Here is an 18,623-nt window from a genome sequence, read left to right on the forward strand (position 1 = left end):
GCCATCACTGGGAACAGCAATGATGTAATGACTAATTTACCATTTGTGCATTGGATGAATTCTTACCAGGGACTTCTTATCATGTTAGATTGTATTTGTGGAACAGGAAGAGTTAGAACAGTCAGTACAGACATTTTGGTCAGAGACATGCTGCACCTATGCTTCATTAAAAGATGACATCATCTGGATACTGTCTTTTTAAATAAGGGTGTAACCCAGAGGCATTCAAATCTGTCTGTGTGTTTCTCTTCTTTGTCAGTCTCTCTAAACCACCTTATGTCAGAGGACCACTGTGCTTTCTATAGATATAATCTGACTCTATTTGTATGCTGGTTGCTCCTTAATAATTAACATAGAGAAAAGTCGATACTTTGACAGTCTTCATTTCTTCACTTCCTACAAGAATTTCCGCCACACAGGAAAGGTATCAGGTGGCAGGCGAAGGTGGGAGTCTCATTCATCTGACCTCTGGCATTCAGGACGTTGAAGGTCACCCTGCTGGTTGGGTTGAAACCACAAACCCAGCTGCTTGTGTTTTGGAATATGTGACATTTTTTCTTGAATTTTCCCAAGGGGATAAATAAAGTACCTGTCTATCTATCTATCACATCGTGAAGTGGAAAACACTGCACTTTAACTTCCACAGTTGTCAGATAGGCTGGCAGCTGTGTGTGCAAAAGCTGTGTGTGGTAAAAATGGATCTGTAAATCCATGGAAATGAGGGGGTTAACTGAGCAGAGTCCTTTCATAATGAAGGGCATGAACCACCCGGCAATCACAAACCCAGACCAGTGGTTAGACAGCCAAAAAAACACACTCACACTGTCATCACACACTCACAGCTCATTCATACTCACAGCCTCACACACTCACGATCAGAGTTTTCACTCTTGAAGTAGCCAATGAGGCGGATGTCCTCTTCCATCCTATCAAACGCTCTCAGCTCCAGAGCGTTTCCTATCACCTCCACTGGCTCCTCCAGCAGCTACAGACAGAGACAGGGACAGAGACTGAGACACTGATGTTTACTTATGCCAGCATCTTGAATTCTGCACCTAAACCTGCACTTACATCCAGCAAGAACTCCACCAGGGTGTTAGCAGAGAGCAAGCCGTCATACTCGATCACTCTGTCAGCCTTGAAAACATAAATGCTGCCCTCCTCCTCCAGGCCTAAAGTTGAGAGAAATTATAAAGCATTTACATTAATAGTACACACATTCATATACTTGTTCTAAAATGGAGACGTGTCATGCTCACCCAGTTTTTTAGCCACCTTAGCATCTTTGTGGGAGTCCACCATTCCAAAGCCGATGTCTTTCTCCTCCATGACCTGGGCTACAAGCTGTCGCCGAAAGGAAAAGTAAAGCAGTGAGAGGACTGATTAATTAATGAGGCTGCTTGATCACATGATTGAAATGTCTGTCAAGTATGCTTCTGGCCCCGACAATGAGAGAATTATCTAATATTATCATTCACATTCATAGAAAACGTGAAATGACTAAAGGGCTCAATCAGGCAGGGAACCATGGAGATGCAGTTACATAATCACCCAGCCTGCCTATTACTATATATAACCAAAGCTACAGTATGTTGTATCACCTGCCAATTATTCTGTGATGGAGGTCAGACTGACTGCATGCCGAGCTTAAGCTGCTGCCCTCTGAGCCATCTTGAGCTTCAAATTGCAACAAAGCTTATATTTCACAAATTACATATTTTATTTTATTTTATTTTATTTTATTTTATTTTATTTTATTCTATTCTATTTTTTTCTATTTTATTCTATTTTTTTTAGTGATACATTTTTCTGCTGGATAGGTTGGTGTGTTTTTTTATGTTTTGGGTTGTGTGTTTGTTATTAATCTGCATTGTGTTGTGTTGAGTGTGAGACTCGCTGCATGCTGCTGTTTGTAAAAGTCTTATCAGCTGTGCACGTTAACCAAAGGAAGTTTGTTTTTTGCTGCAAGAGCAGATGGGAAGTGAACACACCTTGGTAGGATGTGGAGCTTGGGCCTGATCTGTGTATGTGTGTATGCATGTGATTATATACTAGCTGTCCTTTTCAGGTTATCTGTGCTCATCTTAGTTCCTCGGCTGCCCTGCTGTAACACGAGGGGGATGTGGCCCACCTGCGCTTTGTAAATATGCGAAAGTATTATCTGGACTTCGCAGCTGGGCTCAAGTTCCCGTCGGCAGATCAGAAAGCAGTTAACCCTGGTGTGTAACATGAGACGGGGCACAGTTCACACTGTTTCCTATTCTAAGGGGTTCAAGAAATCTAAAAAAGAACCTCTGAGATCTGTATGCAGCTGCTTAGGTTAAGGCTGAAAATAAATACATTCATGCTAATTGGCAACAAAATCAAGACAGGAAAAAGCAGTTGTGTCATGTGTTCATATATAGAGTTTAAATAACACACAGGAGCTTGTGGCCTATTTGTGCAAAGGGAACAGAGCCAGAGGGAGAATGAATACATTTCTATGGGACGGAGCCGTGCAGTAAATCAGGCTGATGGGAATAACCTTTACTGACAGCAATGCATCTGACTGGACAGACAGGGACAGGACACACTCATGAATGTACACACACATACAGTATACCCCCCGCCCCCACACACACACACTGACCTTGAGGTAACACATGCACACTAACGGTCGAGTGGGGAAAGATCAGGGGACAGTGCAGCAATGTAGGCCGCTAATGTCTGACCTCCACTCCTTTGTTTTCAAAGGAGTGTGAAGATGAAAATGAAGCCAAATGTTTTCTCTGGAGATTTTTGCTCTGACTGGCAATGCCGGAGCGCCAGTGTGTGGTCGCACTGTAAACGTTATATGGGCCTGGTTAATGGGCTGAGATGACAGGCGACCCAGACTCATAGGCTCCACTCTGTCATACCACCAGCATCAGCCAAACCAAAGCCAAAGCAAACCTTCCATGTTTGTCTTTCCTTTGGTAACATATTTCATATAATCACGCCTCGGCTCCATCAATTTTCCCGCTGCACATTCATCTTTCACCTTTTATACCTTACCTCCAGCACCAACTCAGTCATCTGGTGCTGTTTGTGCAGTTCTTTGCTGTCTGGTGCGGCCTCGTGGTAGAACAAGCAAAGCATCTCATATTTCCTCAAGGCTTTCTTGTAGTTTTTGTCATCGATGTCCAGAACACGGTCTTTCCCGTCATACTGGGGGAACTCCAGGCCCTTCTCGGCCGGCGCCAGAGGCACGAGGCTGAGGCAAGGGAGCAGGAACAACCACAGGGAGCGCATGGTCAAGAGTTACCACGGCGCCCGAAAAGCTCAGAGTTTGGTTTTAGTTTGGATAAATACAGCAGCGGGAGGTTCTTAAGTGGAAGTTGCTCCGTCAGTAGAAGGTCTCCTCAGGCATCCCAAGCTGCCCACAGAACTTCAAAAGGCATCTGCAGGACTCCAGCAGCCCCGTCGCCCACTGTGGTATCTGTTCGCTCCTTCACTTGAGCAGATACAAAGGGGAAAGAGGAGAACTGTCAGGCCTGTGGGGAACTGTGAGCAGGACGGATACCAAACATAGCAGCGCCCGTCTCCCCCTACCCATGCAGGATAGGCCCATGTTTAGGAGACCAGTTGTTTGAATGCTAAAAATACACAAGCAGGCAAGAAAGAGAGATAGGAAAGGACAACATAGGGATGTTTGACAGCCAGTTGATCTCTCGCTGTGATTTCTCTGCGAGGTGCTTAATGATGAAGCCGGGGGAGTTGAGCCGCAGAGATTTGGGGTTCTGGATATTTTGAGGTTTTAAATGCGAGCGGCAAGAGTGAGCGGCCCTGTAGGAGTGAACGGCGGTGTATTTAAAGTGACAGCTCACAATCTATCAACAGGTGTGCGGAGGACAGCACACATAAATTGTGCGAAGGCGTGTGGGAGTGCAGTAGTCGTCCTGTAGATGTGTTCCAGTGATTTTATGGAAGAGAGAAGAAGAAGAATTTATTGCTTTTGTCACTGGTACAATGAAATGTGTTCCAATCCAAATAATGTGCACATCTACAACCTCATGTTTATTGATATATACAGACATACAGTATATCAACAATTGTTTTTCCCTTAAATTAGTTCTTCACAAACCCACATAACATTTATACAGTTTTTATACTCTTGCTTTATACTGCTTTGTCTCGTCTACTGTATAACAGATCCATTGGAGCTTGAGAAAGGAGGACATACTGCCCTCTACAGGTAGAATCAAATACAGGCTGATGAGCTACGCGTTTATCTAATCTACTGTAAATGCTGATGAAGCTGAAAACAGGCAAGATGCTGTAAATTGATTAGATTTTATTAATTAGATTTTTATTATGACTAAAGGTTTGACCCTCCTGATAAATATTTACAATCAGACAAAAGTAAAAACCTCATTGTGCTGCTGCTTCTCCTGCCATTCATGGTGATGATGATGATGATGCTGATAAATATTTGTGTCACACATCTACAGAGTGTTTACATTAGTTAGTGTTATTGATCCCGTTGTTCTGCCGTATCTGTGCAGTCCAGTCCTCCTCGATGTATTGGTGGTAGGGGTCGTCCGAGTGCTCCCTCCTCTTGGATTTGACCGTGCTCACCAGCATGGCCACGATGATGAAGGCAAACATGCCAATCACCACTGCCAGATAACACACCACGTTCCTGAAGTTCTCCTCGGCCAGCGTCTTCTCCAAAGAGTCCGCCGCCTCTGTCATGTTTCGCCTCCAGCTGTCGAGGTAGTTCCCCAGGGCATTGGTCAGGGACTCCTGCATGTCTAGGGTCAGGTTGGACCAATCAGATGCAGTCAACTAGGCAGAGGGATTGAGACAAGAAAACAGTTGAGACAAATAACTTGATGTAAATGTAAAGTGAATGCAATCCTTGTTTATGATTTTAACACAAAAGCTTAAAAGGCTGAAGATTAAGAAAAGAGCAGAAGTCATACTAAAAACAAACATACATACATCATGTGCTTCCTTTAGCTAAATATTATAAAACAGCAGGTTAAAGGACTTATTGTCTTAAAATGTCAGTTTCATGTAGCATTTTGTCAGCTGATCATTAGCACATTTTTTTAAAAATCTTCCAATTTGTTCGTGGAGAATTAGTCAAAAATACACAAATCAAAATAACCTTGTGTACAATACAGTTTAAATGGAGAATGTCAAGTTCACTCTTTACTGTTTCCCTACATTAGACGAAACATTACAAAACCTTTGACCTTTGACTGAATGGTTCTTATTGTCTATCCTTGGTTCGTGTTTCTATACTTTTTATACTTTTTAATTTATTTATACTTTTTTGTATAAACTTTCTAATACATCACTTATAAATTCTATCGCTATACACTTTTTTTACTGAATATTTTGTTCCGCAGATTTGAATTCTGCTTTAATTATGTTAATTCAACGAGAAGCTAAGAATAAATGAATACATTTAAAACTAAAAACAGTTTTATAATTATTCTTAGTTTCTCGTTAATCGTGCTGATGCAATGTGATAATTTCTTTCACAGGATCATTAAAGTACATCTGTTCTGTATCTATTACACAGCCAAACTTATAAACACAAATCTTTCTTAATCCTAAACAATGCTATCATGAACATAGGACTTTGGTTATGTTTTTTACTAACCTTTTGCCTGGTCTCTGAAGGCCACATCAGGGTGTTGGTCAGAAGTTCCTTGGAGGGAGAACAGAAGCAGAGAACACACAGCCTCACACTGAAACACTGACCGAGTTTTGTTTGCTTTTTAGTGCTTGATTGCTTGAGTAATACATCTTGATATAAAACAGTTCTGTGGGAGTGTGTGTGTGTGGGAGAGAGGGAAGGAGAGCACATGATGACCTTGAAAATGTCAGCCATATAAATCTGACATTTTGTTTAGCTGATAAAGTATTGAAATATCTCTCTGTCTCTCTTGCGCACACAACTACACACAGATATGCACACACAAATCAAAACCACAGATCAGATTTGTTCCTTTAACATGATGAATGAATCAAACATACACATTCATGCTGTTTTTTATCAAATGCATCGCGTTTGGTAAACAACAATCTCAAAATGGCTGTGATACTATGGGGGCAAAGATATTGTATGTTGATACGGTATGTTGCTTGTACAGCCTTGTGACTGTAGCCCTCACTAGATGGCGCTATAATGCAACACATTTTAGTGTCATGTGCAGATTGGGAGGCTTGTCCACCAGCACTGCCATTGTTTTGCCTCCCAGTTCTGAACTGAATCATATTTAGTGAGGTAGCCTGCAGCTTTGAAGTGGAGTCCTGAAGGAGATTAGAATTCCAGCCATAGAACAGGACCATTGGGCCAGTGGGGCTCCACTCTCTTGCTCAAGGACACTTCAGCATGTTGTTAGTGTTTGCAGAAACAGGACCTTGAAACGAGATCCTGTGTTTGACGGGACGACGTCTTCAAACACAGGAGCCGATCACTCCCACATCTGATCGCTGCCAGATCATTTCAGCTCATTTTCTGTGTCTACGTGTGTGTGTGTGTGTGTGTGTGTGGGAGGGAGGTACTTCCTCTCTGCAAAATGAAACAAGAGAAATATGGAACAAAGAGGGCATAGCACAGAGACAGAGAGAGGGAGGAATTTACACACACACACACACACACACACACACACACACAGAAAAGTGGAACTGATAAAATTCCATTGCCTAAAGCAGCAGTGGAGGAACGACAGAGCAGCAAAGAGAGGAAAAGTACAGCAAGAAACTTGCAAAGCATCTTGCAAAACTTCTAAACTTTTCTTTATAAAGCAAAGAAATAAAAGGCAAAAGATAAGTTAGTTAAAAGGTTTTTCATGCAAATCCATATTTGCATCTGAAACTTTGGAATGATAGAGTTTCAGCTTCTCATGGCCCAGTATTATTATAAAATATGTTTCTATCCACACACCAGAACGGCCACAATAACAACTTAATATCATTTCACAAATAGAACTGTATGCCCTGCATGTACAGTACATCTATAACTTCACGTACCGGGTCCATTCAAAGACCTGCATTATGCAACAAAAGCATGGAAACATGGACTTGAACTTCATCCAAGTATCAGCAGCAGCACAGTGTGTTAGTACACTTTCTACTGAGCAGCGATAAGACACAAGCAGATCCACAGGCACGTCCTCCCTTCTGTGTGTCCCCGGTAGGTAGAGTGCGTCTTCTTCACTTTGTCTTCTTCACTGCTGAGGTGGTGCTGGTTGCCTAAGTGAGGTCCTCTGAGGTGTGGGACTGAAAGCTGGAGACTCTTTTCCACATTTTCTCCATGGACGTGGGCAGAGGAGGTGACTGACTGGAAAAAACAGTATTTGATTGTGTAACACAGTCATACATGGAATAACAAGGTATGTGATGATGATGATGATTGACAAGTTGGCAAAGCAGTCATACATTTCCAATTAAATGCATCTCCAAACCGCTCCCTCCTGACGTGTGTTTGAACTTGAAGTATCACGCAGTACTTTTCCACTGATGTCAGTCACAGCCAGCAGGCCTCAGGTGATAATCAGCCGTGTCAACATGTCCCCTTAGACAGAACGATCACTGCAAATGGACCCAACTGCACGTTAACTGAAACGTGTCAATGTTTTTGTGAGGTTTCAGTTGAAATGCCAGCAGTAATTGCATAGTCACTTTATTTAGCATTCACAGAGAAGAGGAAGAAGAAGAGACTTATCTTCCCCTTTGTGTTGCTGTCAGAAGCTAAGAGACTTTGGTCATATATTTCATGATAAATCAGGATCAGTCCAGACTCAGAATAGACTGACATTTATTTTGCTCTTTCTATAAATGTATGCAATGCTGTGCCTTGGCACCAGAATTTCATTATGGTGGCATCTTGAAGCAAAAAACAACAACAAATTGTAATGCCACAATCATAGCCCGGTTTAATGATATATGTCATTCATTCTGGGAGTTGATTCAAATCTTTTTTCGATTCTGTGAAGACATTCATGCCTTTGCTGAAATCTGTAACACTAAAGCTCACCTTCCCACCACCAACCACAGCCTGAATACAGAACCATATCTTAACATTCAGTGTCAGTTCATATGAGGCTCAAGCCAGCCTGACCCAGGGAGAAACACTCTGCACTATTACAGGAGCATGTGAGAAGAATAATATGGATTATTTACTATTACTGACATAATGAATTACAGGAATAATATCTGCGGATAACTTTTGTTTGATTAATTGTGTCCGGTTCAGTATCCTTTTCATAAACACATTGGAGCCATGCCGTCCTGTCGGGGAAAACAGGAGCACGCGTCATTGCTACTCATCCATTCATATATGCTGTCAAATGCCTGCGAGGTAAATATTTGCTTTTGCCATTGAGGCCCTGATCCATTGAAGAGGGTCAGAATCTCTGGCATGCTGCCATGGTTTAGTTGTGCCCGGAGAATGTCAGGAATGCTCCGTCTGCGTGATCGCTGTATTTTTGAGGGATCACACGGCATTCCCGACGTGGCTGCTTCCATTCTGTCACCTCCAGTCCCAGCAATTACAATGACATGTTTACAATTTCTAATTGGCTCAGTCGTCCACAGCGGTTGTTCTGGGTTTTGTGTATTTAGCTTAAACCAACGAAACTAAGAAAGAAAAATAACAGCTCAACCAGACAAATGGGTGCTGATGGACATTACACATTACAAGCGCTGCTAAATATGGAAACAATATGTTAAGTCTCCACCTGACTGAAGATCACCTCACTATGTCTTTGTTTGTTGCTAAAACTGCAGAATTTTCACATTTCTTGGCAAATGATTGCACATTGTGGATATAGGTGACTTTGGTAGTGCCGTGTTTAAAGTGTACACCAGGCTCATTGTTATCATATCAACACAATGCAACCAGAGAGATAGAGCTGCAGCTCTTGGTGCACCAGTGTTGATCTGAAGCTCACACACTGATCAATTTCCTCTTTCACTAATCAATGATTGAAATATATCAGGATTTACTGTCATGTGGCTCGCTGAACCTGCCAGAGTGTGTGGATGTGTGTGTGTGGTTGTGTGTGTCAGGGGAGTTTCTGACAATCACCCTCCAGTTATCGTCTATATTTAGGCCATAATCTTCATGAAATCAACTGAAGTGAACTCAGCTCAGATTTGGAATGTCATTCTTCACAAACCGGGCATGACAGAAGTGGGCGCTGTCTAGAATGTGTTTCCTTGTCCAACCTAATTATCAAACAAAGATGATATTTGAGGGCCAAGGTCCTCTGCAGCCCTCCATCCCTGAAGTATGAGCACAAACGCAAACCATTAGACACACATTAACCCACCACTTATGCACGTCTCTGTCAGAAACAGACCTTGTGCAAGTCCTGAACAACCCCTACAGTGTCACTTCTGAAACAGCAGGAAGTTAAATGCTCAGTACTTCAAATCTGCATTCAGCTTCTTAATGTTAAGTCACACTAAATCACACACTGTGCAAATATATCCTCAATCCAGCAGTGTGGTGCATTTGTTTCGGGTGAATGTTTTTGTTTCTCCCTCCAAAGTAGACAATGAACAAAGCCGGGCCTGAATGCCAGTACTTTTCCACCAGAACAATATCATTAGTTTCCTTTGGGGAGGGAGGGAGGGAGGGAGGGGGTACTAGCCTGTGAGGGGTTAGAGAAGCAGGAAGCAAAGTGTAAGAGAGGACAAATGAGAAGTACTACGATAACCCTGAACTATGATGATGTGTATCTGTCCACGCATGGCCGCTTTGTTCCTGCTGAAGCAATGCAAGAGAACACTGATGCAACAGAGTGGAAATACAACTCCGCAGCACGAGCTTCATTACAGACACACCCACACACACACACACACACACAGTTGATGTACACAGGTAGGCTGTTAGACAAAAACCACCCACCTGTACAGTTAAAATAAGAACACCGACACCACAACAGTCACATTTTTGAGGCACATAGAGCTTTTATCTTATCAGCTCAGAAGCACGACATGGTGCAGGTGCTGATTCTGTGTATTAATTATTCATTTGAAAGGTGTTAAAGCGCCATCAGGAAGATTAGGTTTCACCTGCATCTGTTACATTCCACTTATGGAATTATATTATATTATTATATGAGGTATGAGTGATAATGGATGATCTTCTACCTTTTACTTGCATGTTGGAGCAACTTGCTTGGAGCTTTTGTGAACAGGTCCTGGGTTCAAATCCTGAAGTTCTTTCTGTGTTGACTTTACATGTTCTCCATATGTCAGAGTGGGTTTAAAAAGGTGTGATAGGTTAATGTTCCTGCCATTGCCCTTGACCAAGGCACTAAGCTGTAAACTTGTCACTGCTCCTAATAGTTAGGATGGCCCACATTCAGGGATGAATGAAGCGTGAACTCAAAGTGAAGTAAGTTTCAGCTAAGAATCATTGAGTGATTCAGCTTTATGGTTTAGAGTTATACAACACTAATCATGCAGAGACTCACACTGAAAACAAAGGAGCAGTGAATGTGATGTTTTTATTAGTCATACCACCTGCAAGGTTACTTCTTTATTTTGCTTTGGCTTTTCCCAGTATATACTGTGACCTACCACAGTGTGTGTGTGTGTGTTCCCTCTCAGTTGTAGCTATACACAGACCCGGGATCATCCGTGACATGACTCATTCTCCAATGAAGATTTGTTTCAGAAGATTCAGTTAGTCACCATCTGCTCATCTCATTTTTAAGACAGAAAAATAAAGGATACGTACACGTTTGCCGTTTCATCTCGATAGAAACTTTATTTTCAATTTCTAAAAATAAGATCCATAGAAATAACAAAAGTATATTCTCTCTGAACAGAAAAAGGTTTAAAGCTCTTCTCACACTTACAGCAATCATCACTCCATCAACCACTCATGTTTCATTCTCATCATCACCACATGATCATGTAAATCTTACATAGGTAACAATAGAACAATGGAGCTTTGACAATATGAAAACATTACGCAAAGTTTCTAGTTTCCTACATCAATACCTTTACAGTGTGGGATGAAGTATAGACATCAGCTGCTGTGTATGCAAACTGCCCCTCTAAATCTCATCCAGTAGAGAGCTTGAAAGTGTTGCTGCTACGTTATCAGATCATGTATTACAATCTTTTATTGTTTGACTATTTTTCTTAAGCAATGCACATTAAGACACATTTGGTAAGAAGTTTATAAAAGATAAATTGCACTTCAGCACTGCAGTACATGAATGGTTAATAACACACTGTAGCTTTGTATCCATGTGAACAGATGTACTGATGTGAACTGATAGACACCGGAACATATTTCATAACATATTAACAGAATGGATCAACAAGGATCAATAAAAATAGAGATATGCATCAACTTTGAGCCGATAAAAAATGGTGAGCGTTGGGATCCTGTATGTTGGTTTTGAAACTGAACGAGGTGATTCATCAGTAAAACAGTTCTTCTACCCGACACATGTATGCAAAAACGGTATCAGTTTGAGAAGAGCTGTGTTATTCACCGTTACCACAGCAACAATGGCCATATGGACACCTGAAAGGAAGCACAGTGTAGCACTTCCTGTTGCACCGAGAGTAAATATCACACAAAGGCTTGTTTTACAAATTTTACAATGGTCCCCTCATAAAATATATCATTTCCACATGTTCTCCCCACAAAGTATTAGACTTTTATTTGTTATAAACCTTAACATGACTGTACAGTAGGGCACATTAGACATTAAAGACAAATCACATACTGATATAGAGCATAATTGTGGTTTTCAGCAGCCGAGAATTGTATCAAACCATGATGGCCTATAAGCCAAAAAGTATAGAACATGTATGCTACACCTACAACCAAGCCTCTAGCCACTGTCAACAAGTGTGGAAAAACTTTAATCACAGAACAGTTTTGATTTACACACTATACAAAATGAAAGACAAGTGTATGCAGCATGTCAAAATAAGGCAAATATTAAATTTGCTAAAGAGTACAACAATTTGACTTAACAATAAGTGCTGTACCATATTGACACACTGGTGCCAGATACGCTTTAAAGTCGAAAGAGCATATTTTTCATGTAGCGATATTTTTATCTTTTTTTTTTTTTTAATTATTGGAATAAGTACAGAATCCCTGTAAGAGAGCTAGAATAGAATACTGTAAACATTACAGACAGACCTTGTCAAATCTCTGAAAACCCAAAGCAAGTTAACAACATTCCCCTTTAGTTTGTTGCAGGATACGATTACAGTGAGAAATAAACCATCATGAATATGCCCACTGAGCAGACACAACACAGCCCCAGATTGAGAATAACTTTGACTGTTGGCGGCTCATAAAGCATCTCGGCAACTGTTTTTTCTTCTACCTTCACCATTTTTTGCTGTGTTGTGTTCTGTGTTGTCTCCTTAAACTCACATAACCAATCCAGAAATCGCATGCACATGCCAACCTCTTCAATGGTTTGGCAGCCATCCTCTGCTCTGCTCATCTCTGCATGTCCGTTACCATCTCTGTCTGCAGGGCTGTTTGCAGGGGGTGTTTCTGTACTGGGTGTTTCTGGGTCATGGTCAGTGGACGGGACCAGAAGTTTAACATCTGCTCCATCCATATGCCTTGTGTTTAGGACACTAGGGGGTATTGCTTTACGGTTTACATCACCGTTATCCTGGCTCTTCTCTGTCAGTCTGTATATTTCCTCTCTGTGCCTCACGGGTACCTTCTCTATATTGTGGAGGCCCCATATTGTGGTGGTGCGTATGTACTCTTTATCTGGAGGAGGGGTGCACAGACTGACCACCACAGCAACCAGCCCTGAAATCCAGAACAGACCAGCAGCCACATACATGTAGTGGACACGAACGATGAAGGCAGGCCTATCATCTGGTAGGTCACAGCGAGGTTGACGGTAGATAAATGACAGGGTAAGCCGTGTGGTACCAAGCACGAAGCCTGTCATGCCTCCCCAGAATGCACCTGTCTCATTGCAGCGTTTCCAGAAAACACCTAACAGGAAGAGGGCAGCAATTGGTGGCGTGAGGTAGCCAGCAACTTCTTGGATGTAAAGGTATGTCTGTCCTCCTTGCATTTCAATAATGACGGGTACCCAAGCAATACTGATTAACACCATGAACACAACAAACAGGCGCCCCACAATGAGCAGCTCACGCTGTGACGCCTTCTGCCGAAGAGCCTGATAGACATCCAGGGTGAAGACGGTGCTCGCACTATTGAAGATGGAGTCAAGGTCACTCATGAGGGCAGCGATCATGACTGCCATCATTAGACCTCTGAGTCCAACAGGCATCACAGCCATGACCAAACGTGGGTAGGCAATGTTTGAGCATCCAGCCTGAGAACCACACACAGCCATGCAGTGCTCTGGCCCAATGCACGCTAGTTCATCAGCAAACAGTATGCGGGAGATCATACCTGGAATGACTATGACAAATAAGGGCAGAATCTTGAGGAACCCAGCCATAAGAGTAGAACCCTTTGCATGAGCAATGTTCTTCGCTGCCAGTACCCTCTGAACTATAACCTGGTCTGCACACCAGTACCAAATAGAAGCAGGAGTTTGACCAAGTATGAAGCCCGGCCAGGGTATGTCTTCATCCAGAGGACCCCGAAGGAGACGCAGAGAGTTTGGCTTTGGCTCAATGCGGCAGGAGGGAGAATAGGAGAAGTTTCCACTGGCCATTATAGCAGTAACATTGGGAACTGCCTGCATGTATTTAGTTCTGAGACCCTCTAGACCACCAACCTTCACTAGACTGATGATGGTTAAGGTCAGGGCCCCACCAATCATCAACACCGCCTGAAGGACATCAGTGTACAATACCGCCACCAATCCACCAGTGACAGTCAGCAGTGCCGTCATACTGATGAGCAAGACAATAGACAGATAAAGGTTCCATCCCAGTGACTCCTGAATAAAGAGAGCTCCGGCATACAAATCCACAGACAGCCTGGTAAAAATGTACAGTAACACAGACAAGAAAGCAAAGTAAAACCTCAGCCTGTTTCCACCAAAGCGTTTGGACAGGTACTCAGGCATGGTGTAGACTCCTGAGTGGATATACACAGGGATAAAGACCCAGCCAAGCAACTGCAGTAGTAGAAGCGCATTCAATTCCCATGCGCCAACTGCAAGGCCACTCGCAGCTCCGGAGCCAGCCAGGCCTATGAAATGTTCACTGCCAATGTTGCTGACGAAGAGTGACGCACCGATCACTATCCATGACATGGAGCGTCCAGCCAGGAAGTAGCCACTGACGGTGCTGCGATTGGCTCTCCACATGGCAAAAAACCCAATGGCGAGCACCAGGATAAAATACAGTGCTACCACAACTATGTCAGCTGCCTCCATTCCGGGAGCCATTTTTGTGGGTTACTTTAGAAATTGTGCTCACCCTAAATAAACAGTTTGGGTTTGATTATTATGAAGGGATGGATGGAAATGCTCTTTGGGTTGTACTTTGGTTTGCTGTCTGGATGGAAGCTGTAGTATCCACCGTCAAATCATCAAACATCAAATACACTAGGGTGTGCTGCGGGGGGGTTATCCACCGGCACTGAGGTCGTACTAGTTTTTACAGGAGGATGCTGCAGGCCTCTGGTCTAGCATAGCCTAGAGTTTACATTCCTGCAAGACAGCAAAGACAAAGAAACACACCTCATTAGTTTTATAAGTGCAATATTTTCTCCAGTGTCTATTGTTGGGGTTTTGCCCGCCTTTTAGTGCAAAATAACTCATGAGAGAGCTTAATAGCAATGTGTAAGAAATCAGAATAACATAAACACATAGTCTTGGACAATCTCGATTTTAATCTAAAAACACCTCATCTTTCAAATCCCACAACTGTTCAAAGTTCAGATCCTGCAGTGTGATAGTGTAGTAGTGTCCTTCGATATGATGTTTTGGATCACAATTAAGTAAAATATAGCAGTGGATTGGACAAATAAACATAATAGCAAGTGATCACACTGAACAAGGAACAAAAGTAAAACATCTTTATTACTCTATTTACATTGTATATTTACTGTACATGATGATTCATACAAACAACTACAGCAGATGTAGTTCTTCAATGTGACCAAGACGTAAAACCGGCTGAGTTATACATTTTGAGCCTCGCACTCTGAGGTGTTTTTCCAGTGACGCCGAGGGGAGGGACTCAATTCCATTCTCATATAAACAGTTTTCTTGGCAGTCCGACGAAAATATTACACAGATGTTATGACATAATCATCTGAGGCACAACTTTTCCTTCTGAAGCATCTTGCAGACGTGGAATTGAAGGAGATGAAAGTCTGACGGGGCAAATCAGGTCAGTGATGTGAGTCAGCAGCTACAGCGACCACAAATATTGCGGTGCTTGCAGAAGAGCATCAAGTGACAAATTAGAACAACTCAGTCATCCATTGTACTGTATAGTGAGATGGATCCAATTAAATCTCTCTCTCTCCCTCCCTCCCTCCCTCCCTCCCACCCTCCCTCCCTCCCTCTCCCGTCTGGCTTGAGGTGAGGTTTGGTATGGCAGGAACCACACGTTGTTCCTGACAACTTTATGCATTACCCTCACTCTTCATAAAAGAAGCCTTTGTTTTCATTCCCTCTTCTCATCATTAGGGGCTGCGGTTCATGTGTTCACCAGAAACTGTCCAAGAAACCTTGGCTCCAAAGTAGAGCCTTGACATTCAGTAGATTAACACAATTTTGTTTTCAGTTATATAAAGTGGGACTCAAACATAATTGCTACATCCTAATGTGCCAGACCTACATTTACAGTGTGTAAATAAACACAGTCTGCCCAAAGCTATAACTGTTACCTTCATTCCTTCAGTCAGGATTAAACTGTGGCACTGCATCATGGGCACTAATTCCAATACTTCATGGGTTTTGTGGCTGTAGTCGCAGCAGTGCAGCCAGGGAAACTGACCTGTATGGCATCACAAGGGTTTCATTAAGATGTCATGTTTTCATTTACATGCAGGATTTATGTCTTTCTTTTATTTTTTTTCGAACATCATACTATTTTAACCTAATTACAGTACAGATAAGAGGATACCAATTGATACCAACAATCTAAAATTGATACTTTCAGCCATTAAACATTGTGAAAGCCTCACTGAGATTAACCAATTAACAGCTCAGAGTGGACCACTGAAAAGGCTGCAGGAAGTTTAATTATCAATATTAAGATTAAACATCAACTGAATTTGGCTGCAGGTGAGTGTAACCAAAGCCACCGTGTAGTAGTAGTAATAATAATAATAGCAATAATAATCACAATAATAACCATCATCATAATCATAATAATCATAATCATAATAGACACAAAGCGTCAGAGGTCTTTGTGAGCAGAGGACAGCCAGGTGAGACCTCACACGCACCTCACAGAAAATTTCTAGAACAATCACTCATTTATTCGACAACAGCTGCTGTGCATCTCCAAAGAGCTAAAATATAACCGTCACCTACAAGTTACAGTATTAATACTCCACATATTGACGTTTGACATATGTATGCATGTATGAAAGGTCTAGCTAAACACAGATATTATTGATACTGGCATGACCCATAAATTTAGAGGGTGCTGCAAAAATAGTAACTGCGACAAAGCATTTTGAATGACATTAAACGTTATTCAAAAATTCCTACATTTACTCACCGGTTGTCAAACAGATGGATCCTTTGTTCTGTCGCGTTAACAGACGAGCTGAATATGCTGATCACCGCTCCACGCCCCACACGCGGTCGTCTGACTCCGTAAACGCCTCCAGGGGCTTCTGTCTCTCACGAAGATGTTCACTGACTATGCTGATGTCTGCACCGGAGCAGTGATGCTCCACGCACTCTGTCGCTTGTCCTTATCCACGGACACCAGCGCCAATCCCCGCCCCGTACGTGCACTACGCGCATGACGTGACGCACTAGGGTGTGTAGGTTAATTTCGTTAATTTGCGTTTCTATACGAGATGAGTAGAGACGTGTATATATGAGTGGCACCAGCCCATTGAACGCATCATCCCCGGCAGCCTTTACGTTGGAACGTTTGACAGTTTGCATGAGCCCTGAACATAAACATCCGGGTGTTTAATAAAGGTAAAAGTAATATTTGGAAATTCCTACAACACTTAATAAGTGTAATTACAAATATTTGTTTGTGTCAGAAAAATCACGAAATTATATTGTATTGTAGTTTGCATTGAGTGCAATTCTATATCACTAATTACAAATAGTCACAGCTCTCAATTTAGTGTTTGACAAGTCAATTCTGTCCAAAAACAAACGTGGGGGGGGGGGAACCTTGAGCCTTTGCCTCGCAGATTACAGGATTCTACCTGATCAGATTGTTATTGTTATGCTTGTATTCTGGAACAAATCTGCAGTCATTTGATGCCTTTTTGGTTTAAAACAATCCTGCAAAGCTGCACAATTTCATCATCTATGCCAATAAGTAATAATGCCCATAAGAATTCAGAAGTGATGCTTACTCCAGATAGCCACACATGTTTCCACTTTACGACTGACTTGGCACTGCTGCTGCTATTCATTGGGAAGTGAAAGGGGTTTGTGGTCAGGAGATACAAGAAGAGGGAAACGAATCACAAATACAAGCACGTTTTCTGTTTGAATCTATGCACTGTGACGTCACCATGCAGCGTGTTGTTGCTGCATAAAACAAATATCAGAAACGTGTGAGAAACTTCCTTTTCTCTGCCTTGGTGCAGCCCTTACGTGCGTGCGTGTGTGTGCAAGTACCGGTATTATCTTCTTCTACCACAACTAGAACAAATAATAGCAATAATTATGATAAATAGCTTAGTCAGCAGCGGTGAGAAGTGAACACGTTTAACACAGTAAATTCCTACATAGACGCCCTGCAATAACAACAGTTAGGGGGGGGCAACAGTGTAAATTTCCACTCACTGGTTTCAGACAGATAATCTTGGAATTTTCCACTTAGATAACGCCTACATGTCCCGGTATGCACTGCTGCGCGGTGACGCTATTCTTCAGCCGGTCACCCGCCGATGATGCGATCCGGACGGGCTGCAGTTGTTTATCTGTTCGCAGTCGTGATGGCTAAGTGGGTAAGACAAGTCTCACTTCCAGTTTGGTTCGAGGCTCTTCAGCAGCAGCATCTCGTCGCAATCGCGTTTTTGTTGTCATTGTGCAGCGAAATTGTAATAGAAGCAGCCTGTCTCATTTACAAATAAATAAAAACACGCTAAGCTCATGCAGCCTCATGCATACCGATCACGGGACATCACTACATTTGCAGATGTATTTTATTGATCTGGGATGTGACCGATACCTCATTTGGTTCAAGTCTCTTCACCAGCACCAACGTCACAGCACCAAACTATACCGCATGTCTGTGACAATGCTCCCTTTCAAATGTCTGCACCCCTCAAGGTAAAATTGCAATTTAACAGCATTTGCTTAAACTAAGGAACAGACGTGAAGTTTTAAGTGTACATTGTATCCAGTGTCATGACATTTTCCATGTGTTGACACCTCAAGGCATGTCTCCCACTTGGCAAACGTATATTCAAAGTAAAATGTTTAATTCAAACATATATAATTACAAGTTACATTCAGCAGAAGGCCTACTTGCAACAGCGTCTGCAC

General features: G+C 42.3%; 3 protein-coding genes across 5 annotated transcripts in view; all 3 read right to left on the reverse strand.

Annotated features, from left to right (window-relative positions):
- casq2 (calsequestrin 2) overlaps positions 1-3,435 on the reverse strand; it is a 5,510-nt gene extending 2,075 nt beyond the window's left edge. Inside the window, exons 1-4 of the mRNA XM_076159180.1 lie at positions 3,034-3,435; positions 1,260-1,344; positions 1,072-1,172; positions 874-985 (exon numbers count right to left, since the gene is read on the reverse strand). Coding sequence (XP_076015295.1) covers positions 874-985; positions 1,072-1,172; positions 1,260-1,344; positions 3,034-3,270 — 535 coding nt within the window. The 5' untranslated portion in view covers positions 3,271-3,435. The remainder of the gene's footprint in view (positions 1-873; positions 986-1,071; positions 1,173-1,259; positions 1,345-3,033) is intronic.
- A 957-nt stretch (positions 3,436-4,392) lies between these two features.
- LOC143007762 (potassium voltage-gated channel subfamily E member 2-like) lies at positions 4,393-5,711 on the reverse strand. The gene is made up of 2 exons (XM_076159215.1): positions 5,633-5,711; positions 4,393-4,806 (listed from the first exon to the last, which is right to left on the reverse strand). The coding sequence occupies exons 1-2, from the start codon at positions 5,657-5,659 to the stop codon at positions 4,480-4,482; spliced, it is 354 nt and encodes a 117-aa protein (XP_076015330.1). The 5' UTR covers positions 5,660-5,711; the 3' UTR covers positions 4,393-4,479.
- Positions 5,712-11,146: 5,435 nt separating this feature from the next.
- Positions 11,147-17,081, reverse strand: slc5a3b (solute carrier family 5 member 3b). Of its 3 annotated transcripts, none has more exons than XM_076159128.1 (3): positions 16,657-17,081; positions 15,815-15,924; positions 11,147-14,627 (listed from the first exon to the last, which is right to left on the reverse strand). In XM_076159128.1, the coding sequence occupies exon 3, from the start codon at positions 14,361-14,363 to the stop codon at positions 12,228-12,230; it is 2,136 nt and encodes a 711-aa protein (XP_076015243.1). In that variant the 5' UTR covers positions 14,364-14,627; positions 15,815-15,924; positions 16,657-17,081; the 3' UTR covers positions 11,147-12,227. The 3 variants fall into 3 exon arrangements, 1 of the variants encoding a protein (XP_076015243.1); XR_012964505.1 differs by lacking the exon at positions 11,147-14,627 and adding an exon at positions 14,982-15,359 and having other exon boundaries at positions 16,657-17,027; XR_012964506.1 differs by lacking the exon at positions 11,147-14,627 and adding an exon at positions 14,982-15,295 and having other exon boundaries at positions 16,657-17,023.
- Between the last annotated feature and the right edge of the window lie 1,542 nt (positions 17,082-18,623).

The sequence above is a fragment of the Genypterus blacodes genome, unplaced genomic scaffold (genome assembly GCF_046128005.1).
Source record: "Genypterus blacodes isolate CSIRO-AG114 ecotype Tasmania unplaced genomic scaffold, CSIRO-AGI_Gbla_v1 ptg000093l_1, whole genome shotgun sequence".
Taxonomy (NCBI): domain Eukaryota; kingdom Metazoa; phylum Chordata; class Actinopteri; order Ophidiiformes; family Ophidiidae; genus Genypterus; species Genypterus blacodes.

Excerpts from the sequence above, each read along its gene's own strand:
- LOC143007762 (XM_076159215.1), bottom strand. The coding sequence starts at position 5,659 with ATGTGGCCTTCAGAGACCAGGCAAAAG. Across the intron at positions 4,807-5,632 it reads CTTCAGAGACCAGGCAAAAG|TTGACTGCATCTGATTGGTC; the intron begins GTTAGTAAAAAA and ends CCCTCTGCCTAG.
- slc5a3b (XM_076159128.1), bottom strand. The coding sequence starts at position 14,363 with ATGGCTCCCGGAATGGAGGCAGCTGACATAGTTGTGGTAGCACTGTAT.